Source organism: Camelus ferus, chromosome 5, assembly GCF_009834535.1.
Source record: "Camelus ferus isolate YT-003-E chromosome 5, BCGSAC_Cfer_1.0, whole genome shotgun sequence".
NCBI lineage: Eukaryota > Metazoa > Chordata > Mammalia > Artiodactyla > Camelidae > Camelus > Camelus ferus.
This window is the reverse complement of record NC_045700.1, coordinates 64,091,934-64,115,512: the sequence shown is the minus strand read 5'-3', so window position 1 is coordinate 64,115,512 and position 23,579 is coordinate 64,091,934. Positions and strand designations below refer to the sequence as shown.

At 32.0% G+C, this 23,579-nt stretch overlaps 1 protein-coding gene across 5 annotated transcripts in view; it reads right to left on the bottom strand.

The window, feature by feature from the left end:
• KANSL1L (KAT8 regulatory NSL complex subunit 1 like) overlaps positions 1-23,579 on the bottom strand; it is a 112,915-nt gene that overhangs the window by 48,223 nt on the left and 41,113 nt on the right. For all 5 annotated transcript variants that reach the window (XM_032479966.1, XM_032479965.1, XM_032479963.1 and 2 more), the window contains 2 exons: positions 16,398-16,595; positions 12,496-12,617 (listed from right to left, as the gene is read on the bottom strand). In XM_032479966.1, the coding sequence (XP_032335857.1) occupies positions 12,496-12,617; positions 16,398-16,595 (320 nt within the window). The remainder of the gene's footprint in view (positions 1-12,495; positions 12,618-16,397; positions 16,596-23,579) is intronic.

Below are 23,579 nucleotides of genomic sequence, written 5' to 3'. Positions count from 1 at the left end.
TTTCAAAGGTGACTGACACATTATCATAGGATAAAGCTAACCAAGGTTAATTTGGCTCATAAATCACTTTTATAAGTAACTGATGAGGCTATTGTAAAGGGTTATTGCAAATCACTGATAAGTTCGCTTATTCTGCACAAGGTTTTACACTAAACAGAGGGTCAACCAATGAAACTTATTGAAAAGCAGAACAAGAGGAAAATTATGAAGAAATTCCTTGGAAGACAACACAACCCTGCTCATAAGACCCTATAATCTAAGACTTTTTTTCCCCAGGAGATAATAATACAATATCTAGGTAACTAACTATTAAGTAAAACAGGAATAAAGATATCATTGCTAAACCAATATAAGATACCATCATTACATGACACTCTTTTAAAAAAAAAATCTTAATAGAAGCAAGACGAAGAGGAGGAGGAGAAAATGCAGGAGAGAAAACATTTCAGTAAGAGATAAGGCTTAGTTTTCCCACTGAGTTGTGGGTTCACCTAGGAGACCCCAGAAATTAAGGACGCAATGGGCCATTGTCAAGTACTGTCACCTTATAATTATCAAGACAATTATCAATAAGTATCAAAACACAATTATCATTGGACTTTTGAAATAGCATGCTTAGAAGTGGGACAGTACCAGGTGAGGCAACAAATTATACTTCTTTAGATTTCTAACTGGAAGCTTTTGCTCAGAGAACAATAAAAATCCAATAGGATAGCCTAGATCGTTCATGTTATAGGCACATGGCACAACTTAGCTTTAAATAAATTAAATAATAGAGGAGGGGGAAGCAATGAGTGTGGGGTTTTAAGTTTATACCTTTCTCCATTTCCAGTATCACTCCCCTAATCCAAGTTATTTTGTGCCAGGATTACTCCAATAGCCTTGTAACTGGTCTCCCCTCATCCACACTTTTTTCCTGCCAGTCCATCCTGCACCAGTCTTTTGGGAAAACAAATCTGGTCTGTCTTACCCTTTCCGTGCATCCCCACACTGTTTAAAATCTCTCAAAGCCTTCCCACTGCTCTTAAGAAAAAGACTTAAATCCTTAATGTGAAAGACCCTGGTTGGTCTGCCCCGCCCCACTGTTGCTCTCCGGCCTCATCTTGCATCACTCTCCCTCTTGTTCCCTAAGTGCCAGCCATGCTGCCTCCTTTCATTTCACATAACTCACACTCACTGCAGTGCAAGACCTGTTTATACCACTTCTGCTTCCTGGAATTTTCTCACACACATAATTCCCAATAATTATTTGGCTCTCAGTTCAAAAGTCAGCTCCTCAGATAAGCATCTGAGCTCTTACAAAGTCTCTCCAAAGCCCATGTCAAATCCCTTTACAAGCTCTGAGAGCACCATTCATCTTTCCTTCAAGCATTTTTCATGGAGATGATTTTACACTGATTTGTACAAACATTGACTGTTTTCCTCCTTTTCTAGACTACAGGCAGTGCAGAGACTGTGTCTGCTTTATTTCCCTGTGTCAGAAGTTCTTGATACTATACCTTGCATACAGCAGATGCTCAACAAATACTCACTGAATGGAGAAATATATACATGTACATTGTCAGATTTATCATTCCAGCCTACGCTTTGTACAGTGCATGCACAACATACACTGCAACTAAAGAACTAGTTTAGTGAATGAGTAAACACTGAACATTTTAGCATAAGAGCCAAAAGAAGATCTAAACAGAAAGCTACAAGAGAGTTTTTAGAAAAATAAGTTATACATTTACACTGCCTTGAGCTCCATTCTAAATCTCTAACTTTGGTTTACAAAAGTTAGTTTCTGTTAAGATATGGTGTGTCATATTTTATCTTATAATCAAATATGTCCATCATAAATTTTTAAAAATAATAAACAGATGAGCTATAAGGTGTTTTGATTTATAAAAGAGAAGTCATGGATAAAGTTTAAAATTTTTCTTCTAATCTAAAAAGTGCAAAATGACGAGTTTTATCTAAGACACTAATCCAAAAGTCATGTGCTCACATTTTATTCACACTGTTTAATTTCCCTAATAGTTACTTAATGACTTTCTGAAATAATTGGTTTTCTATTACAATCCTAGAAAATCTTAGCAGTTAAGATATTTATGGATGATAACAATAGGCATTCAATTTGCTTTTATAGGGTATAATGGAGAACTTCAAGTGAATCTTTTAAATAATATATTCAATATACTCTGATTCCTATGCTCTGATTAACTGCCCAGAAATGAGGCAATTATCTTTTACCTGATATTTTATTATAAATCACTACCAAAGTCAATTTTTGCAAATATTATGTACTTGTATCATAATTAATAAACAAAACAACCTAAAGATATCAGTATATGGGGACATATATTAGCTAATTTCTTGGTGCCATCTTGGTGGTGGTGGTAATGGTGAATGGATATGGAAGAACAGTCTCATTTCAATCTAGTTTTTAATAAACCCAGTGAAAGATAGTCTAGGATTTTTCACAGTAAATTATTCAAGTATCTCATAACATTTTGCCTAACAAATTGTGTTCTTAGAAGACTGGAATAATCGTTATAACACTCTGCTCAAATGTATTTAGTAAATAAGAAACTTTTGGGCCTGGTTATAAATTAAGAATGCTAAAACCATAAAAGACTCAATGAAGTTGTTCTTCTCTTTTATTCTCAAGGAATAGCAGCAGAGAATAAGTAAGTAACAGAATTTAAAAACACTGTTTTAGGCCAGTAGTTTTCAACATTTCTATCACATTAACCCACTGTTATACCGAACACACTTAAGAAAAAGTAGAAATCAACAATGGAGAAGACAATTAAATTAAGTATTCTGTAAGAGATTATACGCATACACAAATACCCACACTTGCTGTACTGGGTTGAACAGGGTCTTCACAAAATTTATATCCACCAGGAACCTCAAATTGTCACCTTACTTGGAAATACTGTCTTTGCTGATGTAATTAGGTAAAAGAGGTCATACTGGGTTAGGGTGGACTATAAATTCAATCACTGATGTCCTTATAAGAAGAGAATTAAGGAGACCCACCCAGGGAATAATGCCATGTGAAGACAGAGGAGAAAAGGTCTACAAGACAAAATGCCAAGGACTGCCAGGAACTCTCAGAAGCTAGGAAAAGGGAAGGAAGGATTCTTCCCTAGAACCTTCAGAGGGCAATGGTCCTGCCGGACACCTCGATTTTAAACAGCTAGCATCCAGAACTGTGAAAGAATCAACATCTGTTATTTTAAGCCACACAGTTAGTGGTGATTTGCTACAATAGCCCTAGAAAACTGACACACCCATAAAAACACACACCTAAGAATCACTGTTCTTGTATAACTTATAATTTCTATTTCAAGTGTACTTTTCACCAGTTGGAGTTCTTTGATGACTTTCATCCTATAGCAGCTAAGGTAGGTGGCCACATTCTCCAAACTTTCCCTAATGCCCAAAGTCCCGCCTTTAGCTGAATTTAGTATCTTTCTTTCCCTTGATAATATTTGGAGAAATGAATGCATCATGTACTCAGGTAACTCAATGATACTTAGGATGGCAGTCACCAATTTTGAGGAAATTATGTAAAATAGGACTTTATATAAAAATACTAAAATCGCCCCCAGGGGCATTACTTGTCCTCTAAATGGCAAAGGTAAACATCTCCTTCAAATGACCAATGGATCACGATCCAGGCACTATCTGGTAGGTATAGAGAAAACAGTGCCTTTACAAGGCTATTTCTATTCTGGACATTAAGTAGGAAAATGATACCCCTTAGTCAAAAATATAAGTTTCTTCAGCTGTAGCAACAAGAAAATGTGTTGAAGTATGCCGTAAAATGGCAGTCTAAATTAGATGCGGCCTCTAAAAAAAAATTAAGGTACAAACCTATTCTTAAAAATTATGATATATCAATGTAGCCATTAAAATGAAAAAGACATATTTTAAGTATAAAAAACCTCCAATATATTATTGAAATAAGATATAAAACTGCTTTCAATAGATCTCAACTATGAAAATAATGTATAAAAATGAAAGGAAAAAAACATACTCTGAGCAATGTAAGCGATTTCCACTGTCTTCTTAGTATTTTGTGAATTTTTCAATCTTCCTACAATGAACTTGTAGTACAATTTTATATGTCGTCTAAAATTGCAGTCCTTTTTTTTTTTTGTATTAGGGACTTCTAATATATTTAAAAGTGGCTATCTGAGAATAAAGAGACTTAGGAAACATAACAACCAAATGTAATACGGCCTTTGTTTGTGTCCTGATTCTAACACATTATCCATAAAAAGATGATTTAGAGACAACTGGGGAAATATGAATAGGAATAGAGAACTTCATGATAATTATAAATTATGACTAACATAAAAATAATAAGCAGATGATAACAACATGGTGAGTATGTTGAAAAATAGCTTATCAAGGAAATATACAGATATATTTACAGTTAAACAATCAATAGAATTTGCTTTTTAAAAGTACATAGAAAAAAAAACTGTCAGGAAGTGAAACAGCTGGAATGAGTAGCAAAATCTTGAGACCTATTAAAGCTGGGAATAAGTGGATTCACTTCACTATGCTTTCTACATGTTAAAGTTTTTCATAATAAAGGCAGAGAGAAAAAGGGACTGACTACTGCAGTACTATCTGCCATTCTTATCTCTGGCTCTTAGTTTCAAGTGGGATTTTTTAAAAGTATAAAGGCAAAAAGATCAGGAAGCCAGCGTGACAGCTCTATTTTTCTGCGTACTGTCAAACATGTCTAGCTGATCTATAGTTTGGGAGTACAGTTCAGATTCTTCAGTATAAGCTCTGGGCTATTTTTCTGACATATGGGATACAGTCTGAAATTAAGAATTTCTATTTTACTAATTACTATTTTTCATTTTAAAGGAAACTTTGCAAATAAACAGTTGGAAAAAAAAAGCTAAAATGTTTTTCAAAATTCCACCATATAAACACAAATACAGCTTTAATAAAAATGTTGACTCTCAGCCTTCAGGTCTTTTTTCCCTGTGGAATCCTGCGGTACAGTTATTTTGATATTCTGATTTTTCTAATATTCCAAAATAAGCATGTTCCTAAATGACTACATACTTTCTATACACATAATTTTTTAAGTTACATGATATTCCTTCCAGTAGTTGTATCACAATTTATTTAAACATTCCCCACAACATTAGGTTTTAGACTTATGTTAATAGAGGCAAAAAGGGAAAAGTGAAGTTTTTACAAAAGAAAATAATTCTTACTGGCATTAATTTAAAAACACAGCAGGAGAAGTTTTATTTCCTTATTGATGCCATACATCTAAGCTAATCCAATAATTAATGTCATTCACAGAAACCCAAAATTATGTTGAAAACTTCAGCTTTGAATTTGCTCTAACAATGTTTTCTCATAACTGAGAAGTGACTACTGAAAATATGATGAGGTTAAAAGAATTACTTTATATGTGATTAGTCTGCCAGTTTAACTGCAGTTTTTCAATTATGATACCCAATTAGTTAGAATTGTTGCTTTTCACAAGATAATTATCATTAGTGAAAAGAAAAAGGTGACAATGATTCATTGGAATTTAATTTCATATCATATTCTGGGACTCATTAAAGCAAAAACAACAACAACAAAAATCTAGACATTATTTCAAGTAGGAACTCACTTTCTCAGAGACAATACTCCATGGGATAAACAAAGATTCATTTACAACATTTTATCTCATTTTACAGTATGAGATCTAAAGACTAATAACTATCTCTATGATGATAAAATGCAATGCTTCATTTGTTTCAATCCTCAGTCTTTTCAGTTGCTCAGTTCCTGTTGACTCATCTTGGACCCTGCTGCCAAGACTAATAAAACTAAGAAAGTAATTCTGACTCCTGGGAGATTCTGCCATTAAATAAGAGATGGGGGTTGGGAATCAATGAATAAAAAGTGGGCAAAACAGCTGCTCTGGAAAATAATTAAGCAGGTGAATTTACTTAAGTCATTATAAGAAAAGATCATTAGGATATTATACAAATTACCTTAAATATTTTAAAAAATTATATAAAAATAAGTTCTATGTGGTCCACTAAAAATTAATATGGAGAATAGGTAGCCAAACTTTAAAAATTCAAAATTTATATTTCTTCTAATATAACTAGATACGAAAACTATGACATAATGTAATATAAGGCTAGAACAAGAATGCTTTATCAGAAGCACTTATGCGATTACTTATCTGAAAAGCCCAAGCATACAGAATACAGCTGAAATCGCGAAAGCCTTTTAAATAACCAAGAAAAAAAAAAGATCAGTAAGTCCAGGCACCAAAGCTCACTCCTGTTACCGTTAAGAGAGGACTTCTCTCGTACTACAGAACGTCTCTTACTCTAGTACAGATACTTCTACTGCTCTAGCCTTGGTCATCTGATTTTCCAGTCCAGAGCTGAATTAGATGAGAGGAGGCAGAACTGTAGGAGACAACAAAAATATCAATCTGACTGTAGGGGAGAAAGCGCAAATAAGTATAAATTGTTTTTTTTTTTTTTGAATGCTTATTACCTGCAAGAAATCTTAAAAGACATTTCATTCATTCAACAAATATTTATTTGTGTCCATGTTATGACTCACTGATCTAGATACTAGGAAAATAGTATTATTAAAAAGACAGATCAAACAAATTCCTACTCTCACAGAGCTTACATTCTCATCCAGGAAGACAGATTATAAGTAAAAAAAAAAAAAAAATTGTATCACACTTGTCATCTCATTTGGTCTTCATAAGAATCCAAGAAACAAGCGATTTTCATTTTAACTGTGATTTAGAAAGTTGCCCAAGATCACAATGATACATCTGATTCCAAAATGATTTTCTTAACAATGCAATGAATTTCTTTATAGCACTTGATCAGGATTTAAAATTATACATTTATTTGTGTGATTTTTTTGGTTGGTGTCATTTTTTTCCTGCATCTAGACTCTATTATACCCTAAGGTAAGAAACCACATCTGTTTTTGTTCAACATCACACCCCAATCCAATGCAATGCCTGGCACACGGTCATCACTTAGTACGTATTTGCTGACTATTAAGTGAATTCTTTTACAGATATAGAACTATTACTCTCAGTAGTCCCTGAAGATGTGGTCACAGTGGTGAGCCTGAATTATCAAAGAAAAACTGAATTAGGTTCATCCAAGAAAGGCAATGTGTAATAAACTTGATTTAAACAGTTCTTCCTACTTGTTTATTTAAGTTTTTTTCACTTGGATAGAATTATCACTCCTCCTACTGGCATGGGTACTTCTTTACATAATAACTTGTAGATTATGTTTAAAGTTACTAAGATATGTTGAGTAATTTCTCTCTACTCACTGAATCTCTTGATTTAAGCTAACATAAAATTATTGCAAGCAAAGCAAAGCACAATAGTGTAGTGATGTTACAAAAACACATGCATTTTAGGCTGTATTGAGCCCTGTTTGTTTTTATTTTTCCTTGTTTGAAAAAAATGTAATTCCTTAAAAATAAACACTTAAATGGAGCATATTAGCACTACTGAGAACTGCTTGAGACAATATTTGTGTCCTAGTATTTTTAAAGAATGAGATGTAAAGAGATTAACTGGCTTGCCCAAGGTCACAAAATGTCTGTAACAAAAAGAATATGCAAAAAGTGTCTACTCCCATAACCTTAAGTTACCCCAAACCACTAAATTACAAAATCATTATAATTAAGAACAAACAAAAGTTAAAACCTTAATTTTTTTTGGCTGGGGAAGGAGATTAATATCCCAAGATGGTCTTTTGAGAAGGTATGTTTTATGTAATACAAGAATAAAATCCAGCAATGTGTTTACCCTGAATTTAAGAGCACTTAATTTAATTACAGGGTTGCAGACAAATTGTGTAGACCAAAGGCAAGTCAGCAACTTTCTATCTTCCCACGAGATATGATGGAAAAATAAATGGTGCCTCAGTGACTCCTAGTACCTGTGTGAAAAATGTCTTGAGTAATAACTGGTCTATAAGGCTTTGTATATGCCCTCAAATCCTTACCTAACTCAGGCCACTCTGAAATACTTTTTTAAAAGAGTAAGAATAGTTCTAAATCAATGATCAGTACACTGCCCAGGATATGAAAGAAATAACAGACCATACCCACAATTTTAATATATGTTATGTCCTTACAAGAAAATACCAATGACTAACATTATTAGGCTATTTCTTGCGTGCCAGGCATTGTTATAAGAGTTTTATATATACTACCTCATTTACTTCTAACACAACTGTATACTGTCTCCCAGCATCTGGCATGTTTATTGCACGACATACATTAAACTCTTCGTCAATGATCTATTGAGTGGTATACTACATTTTAATAAACCAAATGTACTTTTAAAGATAATACAATTGTAGAAATCAGGTTAGAGTGGAAAATTAATGATGGCCAAATGTTGGTTAAGACTTCATAAAATTTTTAGAAGAGAATATAAATATTTAGATACCATAATGAGTTTTAAGGAAATGTAAGGCAAAAACACATTTATCATAGTAAGTCATCAAGTTTCCTGTTACTTTTAAATGTAATTTTGCCACTATCTACAAATATTCTGCAACTTCCTTTCATTGTACTGCTATTATTAGGCCTGACATTTGTATTAATTTACACTTTTCAGCTGAGTATGCACCTCACAATTCACAACTGAATATAAGAATACTTTTCAGGTCATAGGGGACAACTGAAAATACACTACAGTGACTGGTCCTTTTCTTCAGCCATTCTTCATTTGCTTTCCACAAATATGTATAAATGCTGTCATTGGAGAACACAGAACAGATATCCTAGATTAAGACAGATTCAACAGATAAAGAAAAGGGCGAAGTTTATAAATTCAGTAACTGGATAGGGGTTCAGAAACTGTTGCACGAAAATGTGAACGTACTTAATGCCATTAAACTTAAAAATGGTTAAAATGGTAAATTGTACAGTATGTACATTTTACTAGAATTTTAAAAATTCTTAAATAATGAATTTTCTTACCTTCACATCTACATAAAGGCATAAAATAAATGGTATTTATATGCCTAATCTTATTTTCAGAAAGCGCTTTGTGGTTAAGTGTCAAGTTTGAGTAAGATTAAATAGACTAAGCCCTAATTCTTGAAAAGCTTTGAGTCCGAAAGATATTTTCTTAATATAAAACTATATGAAGAAAAAAATAAGAATATTCAAAAAACAGAAAGATACAAGAAATAGAACCAGTCTTCATTTGACATTTTACTCCCAGAGTCAAAAGGCTCATAAATAAATTTCACATTGCTTCAGTACAGATATCTCTAAATCAAAACTTTTTCATATATTACTATAAGATTGTATATTCAATTAATTTTCAAAATCTATGATAATATTCTTAAATGTGAATGATGTAAAATAATCTGTTACATTTTTAGAATTTCACTACTACACAATTGTTTATTTTATAAAAAGTTCAATTACTAATACTTTTAAAGTAAATCCTTAACTGGTTTTACAAGTATCAATTAAGTACTTTAAACAATATAGTTAAGGAGCCAAAAAAAAAAAAAAAAAAAAACCTTAGAAACCACATAACATGCTTCTCCAACGGTGGGTAGCTCTGCTACAGAAAAAGGAGGGGAATGGAGGAAAAACAAAGGGAAGGCGCCATCTTTTATAAAGTCTATCCAAACTTTAACTCCTCCAGCCCCCCTTCCCACCCTAAATTTGGCTACAGTCACTTTACAAATAACTGCAGCTACACCCATCTTAATCTCTTTCATTCCACTCTCAAAGAACAAGTGTATTTTCTCCTGTCATAAGGCCCCTCCATAACTCTATTGTATTTCTACATTTCCCATCTCTAGCTCTTTTCCTTCTCTTTATTTTAATAAAGATGCTTACGTTTCTTCCATCTTAAAAACAAACAAAAACCCTTCTTTGATCTTATACATCCATTTCATTATACAGTCAGCAGCCTTGAAAATATAATCCTGACTCCTCTCTTCCATCTCCCACTTCCTTATTAACCGGCTCTGAATCTCTGTGTCCATCAAGCCTCTGCAATGTTCTTGCTAAGGCCTCAGCTTATAACTGACCAAATCAAGAGACATTTTTCAGTTCCTCTCTTTGACATCTGACACAACAACCACGTAGTCTCAAAATTTTCTGTGTTTCCTTCAATGTTATTATTCTCTTATCTGTAATATATTCTAATTTCTATGTTCCTGGTAAAATACATTTGTATATTATGATATATACTATCATAAATAGTAGAATGTTGCAAAAATTTTAATGAGACCTGGAGTATCTCCCAAATCTTTTGTTTCACACAGCAGTTTGCTTATTAACGGTGACAAAGCATTTTAAAAGAGTTATTAAACTTAAAGATCAATTATACATTTTAAACAAAAATTCTAACATTCTAAATTTGCTCACCTTGAGGGTTGATGAAAACTAGTTGTATTACATTTTCTACCAAATGTTAAAAAATAAGTCTTCCCTTCAAGCGAAATACAATATTTTGATAACAAATATGAAAATAAGTGCTTTTTGAAAGAAACTCATGTTATACAGAAAGTATTTGGGAAAAATGTTGTTTGTTGCCAAAAATAAATTAATAAACAAATAAAATTGATAAAATTAACTAAAACATTTACGTATATCAGCACACTTCAAAAAGCTGGAGAACAAATTTTTATCTGCTTTTAAATTTATCAAAGAATTTTAGTAGATTTTGAACCTATTATAAACCTTCAAAAATAAACTTTCCAATTAGTTTGTAAGAACAACTACTTAACATCAGGAAAGATGATAATTTTTAGCTAATTTCAACAAGAACCTTTGAACTACATTTCAGATGGAAGTGAAAAACTATGATTTAGTAAACACAGCCAACATTACATTTCTTTCATTTGGATTTACGTATCTATTTCAACTAAGACAGCTATTAAATCCAAATATCCAAACAACTGCACACAATTCCATTATTGTTATATGATATTTTAAACAATTACATGTTTCACTTGCTAGACTGCAAGTTACTGAAAAGTGGAGATGTTGTCTCCTTCACAACTGTATCCCTAGAACTTTGTCTCTATGGCACACAGCAAATAGTTACGCATTAAATACTTTGTGAATGAATGACCAAAAATACAGGAGGTACATTAAAATGAAAATATGTACACACACATGCATAAGTATATGTATAATAGTGTAATGCCTTGTTAGGTAAACAAAACATTACCTAAAATGGACTTAGCCCCAAATCACAATGTTCATATGCCAATCTGATGGTGTTTAATGGCTGAACTTATAATTATGACTTTCTTAATGAGGGTATGTTCTCATATATGAAGATATCAGAGTATTTTTATACATGAGAGAATATTTATTTTCAAAGTTTGTCATCAGTGATATAAGGAATGAATATAAAGTCAACAAAAAATAAAGCAAAACTAATAGAACTGTCTCTATAACAGAACAATGGACAAATGACTCTGCACAAACAAAAGTATTAAAAATTAGACTTTCAAAATAACAAATTAGAAATAAAAATAAAATAACGGCATTTTTATTTTAAGACTTAAGTTTTTATCCATTAAGTCCATTAAGAAAGTGACGGCTATTTAGCATAATTTCCCCCATGGTATAAATTTTCCTTTCATGCTATATTTTTAAAATGTTAATAAATCATATAATTATGAATATAAATATTTTCCAACACTAAATTACACTTAGCCCTTTTTGGTACTTAAAACAAAGACGCCTACATTACAATTTTATTTAGAAAAAAATTAGATGAACACACAAAATAATGTTCTATTAGCACTTTAATTCTAACTGCATCTTTAAAAGGAAAGATTCAAAGAGAAAAGCAAGTAAATAAACAAACCTAATTACCTCCTCCCTCAAAAAAACAAACAAACAAAGAGAAAAGTAAGCAAAATAAAGAAAACAAATGCTGTTCCCCAAAAAAGGATTAGGATTCAATATATATATATTGCTGACATGATATAATTAATTGCTAAGGATTACAGGAATTATTGTATTAATTACATTCAGGAAAAAGTTTTCCTTATAAAAGCTGAGATACAAAATGATTGAGTAAAACTTTACTTAAACTTTATGGATGGTATTTACCAATCTTCCATGCCCAAACTATACATAGGGTCTTTTTCCCTTAACGTGTATTGCAAGGGCAGTATGGAGCTAAAGAATATAAAATGCACAAAATGGAAGTTATATTAAATAAGGCAGTATTTTTGTAGCAAGTGGTATCACTGTTTTTCTTTTTTAGAAACATTATAAAACTTCCTGGAAAGCTTTCTCCCTCATTCTCAGGCTTATATAGCTCCCTTAGTTATAAAAGTCTGATATTATCTAAAATGTATCCATGGTTTATTGACTGTACTCTAATAATGCTTCAATAAAAAGAAAAAAGCAGCTACTTTACAAAACTTAAAAGATCAAATTTAGAGGCACAACTATCCCATTGATACCTACCTCCTGGAAATGCCATTAGCCAGACATTTATGGCTGCAGGATTTAGAGGAGAGGGGTGATGAAGTTGGGGACAAGTTGAGAGGGGCGATCAAACTGTTGATGATCTCAGTCAACTGTGCACTCTGCAAGAAAAGTATAAAGCTTTTACTACTGCTAAGCAAGAAATGTGAGTTAAATCTTAGAAGTTTAGTGCCTATTACAGCTTAAATTCTCATGAAACAAGTACATTTTAGTAAATATTTTAATCTACAGAGACAATTTACACCACTACTGATTTTTCCATTTATTATAAGTAATTTACATCTTAGTACTCTTTTTCCACAACTTTTTGTTTCAGTTCCTTTATCTACTCATCCTATCCTCTAAAACATTTAAACTCAGCTAATAGCATCTACATAATATATCCTTTGAGATAGCCAAATTAATAATAACAAGACCATTGCTGCAATTTATTAAGTGCCTACTATGTGCCAGGCACTTTACTAAGCACAAAACAGAATATTTCTAATGTTTACAACTAACCTGCGAAGTAGATACTAGAACTACTGATATTACTATTATTAAAATCAATTACAGACGAAGAAATTGAAGCAAAGACAGATAAAGCAGCTCAAAAAATGATTAAAAAGTTGGTAAGAAATGGAGCAAAGGTGTTCAAATTCAGGCTTGAATCCAATGCCACACTGTTTCTCAGTATTTTTCTAATTCAAATATATCAGTTTTTTTTTAGGTGCCCAAAATTTTCATTGACCTTTAACCCAAACTTAGATATATTTGTAATATGTAATAAATAGTATATCTCAAAACAATCACCTACAACAATTATAACAAGCATAGGCCACATTAATGGAAATAGTACATTGCTACAAAACAATGACAGCTTTTTTCACTACACATGTAATCCATGTTCATTGTAGAAAAAAGGGAAAGTATGAAGAGGTTTAAAAAAATAATAATCTGTAATTATACTTTATGGAGAAAACTATTGCTAATATCTTGGTATATATCTACCCCTCCAGAAATTTTCTGAATACATGTGAGCATGAGTATATACACAACACACACATATGCAAGTGTGCACATGCACACACACACACACACCCTTTCAATTAAATCATGACACATCAATTTCTTAAAACCTGGTTTTCTTACTTAATACAGTGTGACTATATTTAAAAAAAATATAGATCTATTTTATAATTTTCTTAACTAAAAGATATTCTAGTATAAAATAGAAGTGTATATGAAATATTTTGAAACTCTTCATTTGTATGAAACAAATGTTATTAGAAATAAGACTAAAGAATATGACAAAACTAAATATATTTGATTTCTTCAAGAAGTCTTTCATGTAAAAGACCCTGAAAGGTTTTCACCATTTATTTTCTTGAAAAATAATACTTTATTTTTTTTAGATAATTACACATTTTCAGATTAAAGCTAGTTTTCAAAATCACCAATACAGATTATTTATCCTTCTATCAAGTATTTATTAGCTTGGTCATATAAAGCAATTTACAGAGTATCTCATATTTTCCAGTCTAAAACACTGACACTCTCTTCTCACTGTTTCACCTCCAAAAATACCTAGAATCTTCTTAGCCACTGGAGGTTACTAGTCAGATATGTGTAAATAATTGGCCCAGAAGGAAAGCATTGCAACTAACCCCTAGCTTTACCCTAATAACCATCCCACTCCAGCCCAATAAAATCTCATACTTGAGTCCATATTTGGGATGGAAATTCATAATAAAAATGAGGGCAAAAGTAAAATTAGGAGAGGCATAATTTGAATTCTGAAAACAAAACTTAATCAACTTTAAAAGTCAAAACACTTACTAGCTATTTATAACAAGGTTTCTATGCAAATATACCAATATGAAATTTATGTTAAATTACCTGAATTTCTAAAATAAAGTCACCTTTCAATTTGTGAAAATACATTATCTAATAATGCAAGTATGCATTAATACCATGAATCAATGTTATTTTTTTAAACTGATGTCAGTCCACAAGTCAAAAGTCCTTTGAAACTGCTAATTCTTTAGTTGCTTTTGAGAAATATTAATAAGTTTGGTAAGCAAAACATTCCTTAACAAAGTTAATTTAATCACATCAACGGATTACCTGATCTATCTATATGCAAATTCCTCTGTGGTTGGTGAACAGTTATATACCAATAGATTATGTTAAGAAAAATATGTGTAATATCAGGATTGCCACCCCTTCCATTTAACTTACCCTTAGACTGTCTTCTTCAACAAGTATTTGAAAACAACTTAATTTTCAGTTGGCCTATAAAAACATTATTAGCATATGTTTCAAGAGCACATTACCTGTACATAGGCAATTTATCAATGACCTCTACAAGTGACTGCTGCTGCTCCTTGCTGCATCCTTCTCCTACGTCTAGAGCCATTGCTACTGTTCTCACAACTCCTGGTTCCCTTCCTTCCCAAAGTCTCTGACACTCCTGACAGCAGTGGGACCCAAAATGAACATGATACCAGGGCCACCTTCATGGGTGAGCAACTTGCCCAGTAAGTAGCATGGGGCTGCACTCAGAAGGATCCCACGTTTGGTTAATGCTCTGTTGTCACCAGCTTAAAACTTAAAAATTATTTTTAACAAAGGGCTATGTAATTTCATTTTGTACTGGGCCCCACAAATTAGCCAGTTCTATGTTAACCCAGGTCCAACCAAACAAACTGGTGCTATGCAAGAAGGAAAAAAAAATACAAGAAATCTCTTTCTGAAGGATTAATAGTGACCTACAGGTAAAGAAAGCAGAAGAGCTGACTGATCAGGTAAATACATTATTCTGGGGTATGAAATGACTAGGGTCAAACTGAAATGGTACTGATCCTACGGGATGGAGGGAGGGGAAAAAAAAAGAGGGAAGAGAAATATAATCAACACTAGTTCAAAACGCCACTTATATGGTAAAGAACATTCCAACTTAACAACAGATAATTTAAAAATAACTTTCTGAATTATAAAATAGTCATAATAGTATTTTGATTATGCATTCCAATTAACAAAAACTCTAGACAATTGTAAATTTAACAAATATGGGGCGGGAGGAGTTACCTCATATTCTGAATTACCAGGAGTAAGACAGTAGTAACCTGGTACCAAACTATTTCACAACGAATGTCTTAAAAAAAAAAAAAAACAACAGAAAAATCAAATGTAGGAAGACATGAAAATCTATGTTACCCACTAGAACAATGTAGTCATGCAGCTGTGTCCCAACTGAGTCTATTCCAGAAGATTCAGTCTGGTTGTAAATTAACAAACTCCTATAAAGCCAGGTTTATTCAAAAGCCACCAAAGTCTAAATTAAAATAAATGGTTTAATTTTGAAAGATAAATATAGGACAGAATAATTAAACTTCTGGAGTCATCCATGAAAGGATTTAAATACCAGGGAAAGTTCTGGAATCAAAGTAATTTATTAACAGTTTATTAGACTTTCTATTTTCATGATCATTTTAAAGAAAGAATCCATATTCTAATATTATCGTTCACTAAAAATCTGTATCAGTAAGTTAATCAAACAACCATTCAGATCTATTAAGTGGTACCACTGTTCTTTCTCCATGAAAAAAGTCCAATGATAAGTAATTTTATTAGAAAGTAAGATTTTCTATCCCTAATATAAATGAGTTATCACCCTATAAGCTACGTACCAATACTTAACAAATTATATTTAAATAATTTCAATTATATCAATATTATAACAGGTTAGTCATACATTCAATATTTTAATTTTATTTAATGTCAAATGGCCAACTTTAATAACCAACCTCTCAAGCAGACACTACATTTATTTGAATAGTTTACAAAATCAATTTAAAGCCATTTCATGCCACTCGCACCTCACTTTTACTTAACATTACCTGTTTTTCTATATTGCGAAGAAGTAGTGTAGGGCTGCTTGGTGACATTTCAAAATCTTGTTCTGGTAAAGGATCTTGACTCTTTTGAGAAATCTGGGGCTTCCCTGTAGTGTTTAATGAAGCTGCTTGGTCTGCAAATTGTATTTGTTTTTTCAAAATGTCTTTTGGAAGTTGACATTCTTCTAGGACCACTATCCCCTAAGCAAACAGCAATTAAAGAGTTGCAATGAAAACAAACTGACTGCTAAATCAGCTTTAATGTTACAATGCACTTGAACCATGCTTTTTAGTATCCCTTGGAAACCAGACAATAGACATTTGAAAGTACAGTTTAACTCTGTAAAAAAGCTGCTGATTTAAAACATGAACTAAAATAACATATATTTGATGGATCAGGCTTCTAAAATGCTGTTATAAATTATGCATGCAGTTATTTTTCATATTGCTTTTAGTTATTAGCATAAAGCATGATACATTTAGAATGAAGTAAAAGGCTTATATATAAAATATGAACATTTATGACTAAAATGTAGAACATTTCCAGACATACATCTTTCGATATTTTGGTCACTAGCATTTCCATTCAAGATTGTATTTGAGTACTCCTAATTTCATTAATTAAAGTACCAAACTTACAAACATCCAAACAACAATTACTTCATACTAACTCTTTTCAGAGCACTCTGAGGAGCCCCAGCCCTGCTGGTTGCTGCAGGACTGCACTTTGAGGAAAAGTGTTCTCTAGGCCAACCAAAATTCTCATTTCCTTACAGGGTAGACAAGTTAATAATAAAGACACAAGTTTTCAAATTTGATGGTGTACCTTCTGAAATGCAAAGAGCTGGAGAAATGGGTAGGTATCTAGCTGCCTCTGTACTCCCTGCCTGCCTGCCGTTCATGCACACCCGTACTTCTTCTCAGCTGGCTTGCTGAACTTGCCCCACATTCCCTAGCTGCTTCACTCCAACTGCCCTGAACCTTAGGTCCCTCAGTGGCTGAAGAGAAAGAGGAAAAAGGAATGTACAGACATGATTTTAATGGTTTCATAGTTCTCACCATAAAACTTCTTCCCTTCCTACCCCTCCTGTTACACTTTCCCCTGCAAAGAATAATATATATTTATATGTGTATGTATGTGTATATACATTTTTTTTGCAAAATATCAATAAGCTCCAATAGGCTAGTTGGAAAGGTATTAAATGTCTAATGTGGCTAAAATATTATATTCTTATAGTGAAAATAGACTATAACATTAATACTAGTATAGTATTTAAAGATGGAACAAATTAAATGATTGCTGTGGGCCAGCTGACATCATGTATAAGTGCTATACACAAGATGGAAATTACCTATCGATTATGTTATATATAAGTTGCCTTAGTTTACACTATAAGTTAGAGAATATATCAGTTTAGAATGAACATATTCAGGAATAGTATAAAACATACATTTTATAGTTGTATAATAATATATTACCACTGATAAAAGTAAAAAATTTGCTTGGTAAAAGTAAAAAAAAATTTTTTTTTAAACTACACTTTTAACAGTGCTAGTAACATTTACAAAGAGTAGGGGACCAAATTGTTGATCCCATCTCACTGACTATTTTCTTAGAATGCATAAATATGGCTGTTCAAGAAACCTTAAGAAATACATTAAAAAATTTTTCTTTCATTTGATATTTTAAAAATTATATTACACTTAATAGACATAGTGTCATCAATCTCAAAAGCTCTTAAAAGTATCTGAAACATCTATCCAAAATTTGAACAAGTCTCTCATAGGTTTTTCAAAAGTACCTAAACACAAAAGAAACACAAGTTTTCACTATATTAATTACAATTCTCTTTGGTTTGATTACAGTTTATATTATGTGCCAGGCTGCTGTGAGTTGGCTTGATTTCATAATCCTTACTTATAACATTATTTATATAGAAAAACCAATTTTGAATCTCAGAAGCCCAATTTCCAAATCTTTAGATTACTATCTTTTTATAAGTAAGAGGCCTGCAGTAGTTAATTCAATGAGAATAATATTAAAAATTCAACAGGGAAGACATTCATAGTCACTTCGTAATCTATTTTTTTCTCTTAAACTGTTGCCTTTGATAAAACTCTCACAGTGTAAGAATGGCCCATGATTTTTCTATGCCACAGCCAAAAATAGAGAAGAAAGAAAAAAAGATTGAATCCTTTGGAGACATTGCAGAAATAGCTCCTGTTCTTAAAAATCAGGAAAAGAATATACGTGTGTTGGATCACTATGATGTATACTTTAAGTATCTTACAATTTTGTTTGTTAGTTATAACTCAATAAAGCTGAATTTTAAAAAATCAGGAAAAGAACAGTCTAACAACAGATGAAATAAGGTAAATAACAAAGACATAACAATTTTTCAGAAGGATGAGTCATGATAACTGAGACAAGTGAAAACTCTAACATGAGATAAAAGCGAATTGGCTGCTCAGAGAAGACAGCTATTCCTGACAATAACATGAGAGCTCTCCAGCCCCACTCTCAGGGTCCTCGTAGAGAAGACACAGTGTGAAATAATAAACAGTTGCCTCAGCAACATACTTATTATTTATATAAAGTCATCAAAACCAACTGTAAGCAAAAATTTAAATGAAAATTTCAAAGCACTGTAAATTTAAGATATGGAAGACTCTACTATAGGATAAAAAGAGAAATCATTAAATATGGGATAGCCAGCCTCTCAACCAAGATAAACTATTTTAATTTTTTTTTTTCTGAGAGTGAGAAGAAGCTGCTGTCTTAGTGAAAGCTGGAAGGAGAGAGAGAGAAGGAGAAATATGGAAGCTATAATGTGTTGATAAAGCTGTTGCAAGAGCAAAGGAGGGATGTTGCTAATCTCTGCTTTCTTCTCTCTAAAACTTTAAGCAAAATTTAGACCACTGACTGGGATTGTGTCAAAAAAGGGGCAAACAAAACTTTAGGTTATCTGCCCCTTCTTCAACACTACATAAACTTGTAGATCTACTCAGTGTATGTTTCCTGACCAAAGACACAAACCAGCACTTATTTAAACAGGCTATTTATAGAAGAGCATCTCAATTTCTTTTCATTCTAATTTAACTGAGAACGGCTTTTACTTTTCCTTTCAAGATACATGAAATTAAAAGTTCCGTTTCACTCAAGATACATTAAACGACTCTTCTCAATTTTTTAGTTACAATAATTCAAGGAGGTATTCAAGAACAAAGTGCTCTTTTCCCTATTCAGTACAATAATAACTCAACTAAACGGCATATAAATAAATAATTAAACATTTTGATTAAATCAGAAGAAACATGTGGAAAAACTACCAAAATAAAAGAAATATTATATTTTGATAGCATAACTGTAATGACATTTTCCATAAAATAAACATAATGTGATTCTTAAGGGAACAAAGGGCCAGACACACATTTAGCCTGAACCAAGAAAAAATATAAAGGCCATATAAAAGTTATTACTGGAAATGTTGATTTATTTCTTTAAAATAATTTATTACAAATACATGTTATAGAAACATATAATCAAACTTCTAAAAACATTTAAACAAGTATAAAGCACTGCTAAGAACACAAAGAATATGTAAAAAAAAAAAAAAACCCTTTCTCAAGTCAAAGTAAAATGAACTAGACTATCTAGATTCAAACATAAAACTTATCAGTTCAGCTAGGAACCCACTTTCTTGGAGATTTCCAAATTGTTTTAAACTTGACTTGTTCTTAGAACTCTTTGCTATAAAAAAATGTTTGTGACATTGTATCTTTCAAAGAAAATGATCAAAGGCGAGAACTGATCTAGTAATCTTGAAAAGACTGCAAGATCACTACAACTTAAGGCCCAGATGAAGACTGTTAAAAGTGAGAAAGAGTAACTGAATAGGACACGTCCATCAGAAAACTATTCCTGAACACAGTTGCTTCAAATCCAGTAGACAGAACAAGTAAGCCTTTTATGTCTATCTTTCTATCCACCTTCCTACACACATCACCATCAAATTCTCCAAGGCTTAATATCAAACAATATTCACGACTTCCTACATTCCTCTCCCATCCTTGCACAACTCATACTTTCTGATCCTTTGAATAGTGTACTACTTTGTCATTCCTAAAACAGATCATGTTGTTTCATATCTTCAAACATTTAAGGAAGGCCCTTTTCCAGTTCCACAGGTTCATTAAACAAACTACTATTTATCCTCCAAAGTCGCACTGAGGCATCACCTCTTTAATGATGTTTTCTCCAACCTGCATTCCTAAAGTCAGAGTTGAGTACTCTCTCTATGCCACATCTATATCTTGTTAAAAACACATATCACTGCACATACTGCATTACACTGCAATTAACTATTTACATGGTCTATCTCACCTACCAGAATATAGACTCATGATAGACACAGTTTAAAACTTACTAATCTTTATTGATGTGTAGACCCTAGATGGGGTTAGGCTAACTACATGATTCAAGGACTCTACTTTCTTCTCATCTCAGCTTTTTCTTTTTAGACCAATCACCATCAATTTTACAATATTACTTCCATTATGTCCACAATTTCCCACAAAAACAAAGTTACAAAGAGATATTTAGATTAAAGAGGACTCATCAAATTACATGAGAACTCTTTATATCATCGCCCCTATGGGAAAATACACTTCAAGTTCTAAACAAATAGCCTATAATTTGGGGAAAACAATATATCTTTAAGTTAAGGAAATCTCATGTTAAATTTCCCCTGATTAGAATTAAAATAGCATGTATTTCTGTAATAATTGGCTTAATTCCCCCCACCCCATTAAACTCTAAAACTAAAAATGTAAGAACTCTGTAGGTTTCGTTCACCACTGTATACCCTAAGTGCTATATTAGGCTCCTAGAAAGTGTGTGACAGGAAAGAAGGGAAAAAATTAAGAAAAGGCAGAAAATAAGGAAGTAAAGAGAGAGAAATAAATTTTATTTTAAAATTGCTACCATATAACAGCATAGCTTTAACTGCTATTTCTATGAAATAACTCCAAATCTATATCTTTTTATAAACTTGCCTTCTCTAAATCTCGTATTTCTAACTCTTTCAGGAATCTCAACATGAATATCTGACAGAACTTGCAAATCAATATGTGAGAAAGTAAGCTTATTCTTGTTAAAATTTCCTATAAAACAAGCACTTTTGTCCTTTCCTGGAAACAGCAGGTCAATAACTAAGAGGGGAGATGATGGTGATGGTTACACAACTATATATTTGTCAGAATTCAGCAAACTGCACAGTTAAAAAGGTATAGTGTGAGAAAAAGATAAAGAAACAAAGATAAATCCATAAGTAGACACCTGTTAGTTAAAAAAAAAAAAAGCATAGAAAATCAAATAAACAAGAATTTTTAAAGTTACCAGATAGAAAAGACAGAGTAGTTACATAGGAAAAACAAGGCTGCTCATCAGAATAAAGAAAACAATGACTTAGGATTCTTTAAAGGGCAAAGGGAATATAAGTATCAAATTAGAATTTTCTCTCAACCTAAAATATCACTGAAGAGTAGGGTAAAGTAAAAGTATTTTGAAATATGCAAATACAAAGAGAGTTTAAGTGTTCAGAATTTACCATTAAAAACTACTAAAGAATTTACTTCAGCAAGAAGTAAACCAAGAGAGAAAAGGTGATGTAGAAAGATACTGCAAATTATTCCCAGTATCTATCTTCCTCTTCTCTCTTCTTTTTACCAGACCCCACCCCTACTGGAGTTTTACCTATGCATACAACTTCTCAGTGAAAGTCAGTATTATTTAGCTTTTCCTCCTATGCACCTAGTTGTAGCCATGCAGCTAAAGTTGGGTCTAAATTTAGCTAAAATGGAGTGTCAGGAAAAGTAGTGCAACTTCCAAATCACACACAACTTAAAGACTTCTCAAGAGCTCGAATAAGGAGAAGTCTACAACCCTGTTCAACAGTGCAGTCAGCACACCCTAGAGTATATCACAGAAGCAAGATAGAAGGAATCTGAGTCCCTGAATGACCCTGAGCAAACAAGATGCTCCACCAGTTTGTACTCACCCTCTCACTTTTGAAGCATTATGTACCTTTATAAAGTAACTATATTTGGAGATCTTTGTTATAGCAGCTTATGCTATAAACTAATTTTATAGGTAGAATACAAAAAAAAAACAAAACAGTAAGCACATTTTAAATGAAATCTGTTAGAAATGTAATTAATTACTAACAGTAAAAAGAAAAGTAACTAGATTAGAGTAGATATGTTCAATGCACAGTTAAATAGTATTAAGATCCACATTTTAAGTAAAAAAAAAAAAAGAGTATAAAAAACTGAGCACTTTTAATCATTGTAAGAATTATTTGCAGTTAAGGAAGTATGTTAAAAATTAGGAGTAATGGCAAAGAATCAAACTACAATGCATAGCTTCTAAACCAGCAGAGGGAAAAGATAAGAATAAAGCAAATTCTATCAATCCAACGAAAGACAAATGAAAAACAAAACACAAATACAAAGAGAGAAAAATAAAAACAAATAAAAATTGAACTAATCAGAGTGGATTTTTAGAATAGCTATATGTAGCTTACAAAACAAACACCTAAAACAGTAAAAAGTCTGTTAATACCAAATAGCATTAGTACTTCATAGTGTAAGAGACAGAAGCTAACAGAATTACTAGGATAAACTGAAACGTTAACAATGATTGGAAATTGAAAGATCTAGATGTATAAAGATATAACAGATATATATAACAAAGTCAACCACTTTAATAAATAGAGAATTCTAAAATCAGCAAGTAAAGAATATACATTCTTTTCTATTATACACTGAGCATTTAAAAAATTTGATTAGTAGTTGGTCACAAAGAATGAAATCCACACAGGGTAATCAACAGGCTATAATGTAATTAAATAATAAAATACTTAAAAAAAAAAGTTTTGAGTTCAGAAACATAAAGATGTACTATTAAATAACTCAAGTTAAAAAGGCAATCACATTGGAAATTTAAAAATATTAAGAGCAGAATGAACAATGAAATAGTTAAATATGTAGTATGCAAAGTAATATTTGAGTTAGAGCTGAAGATAAGAGTTATAAGGTCAATCAAAAGATACAGAGTGGCTGAATAGATACAAAAACAAGACCTGTATATATGTTGCCTAAAAGAGACTTACTTAATATTTAAAG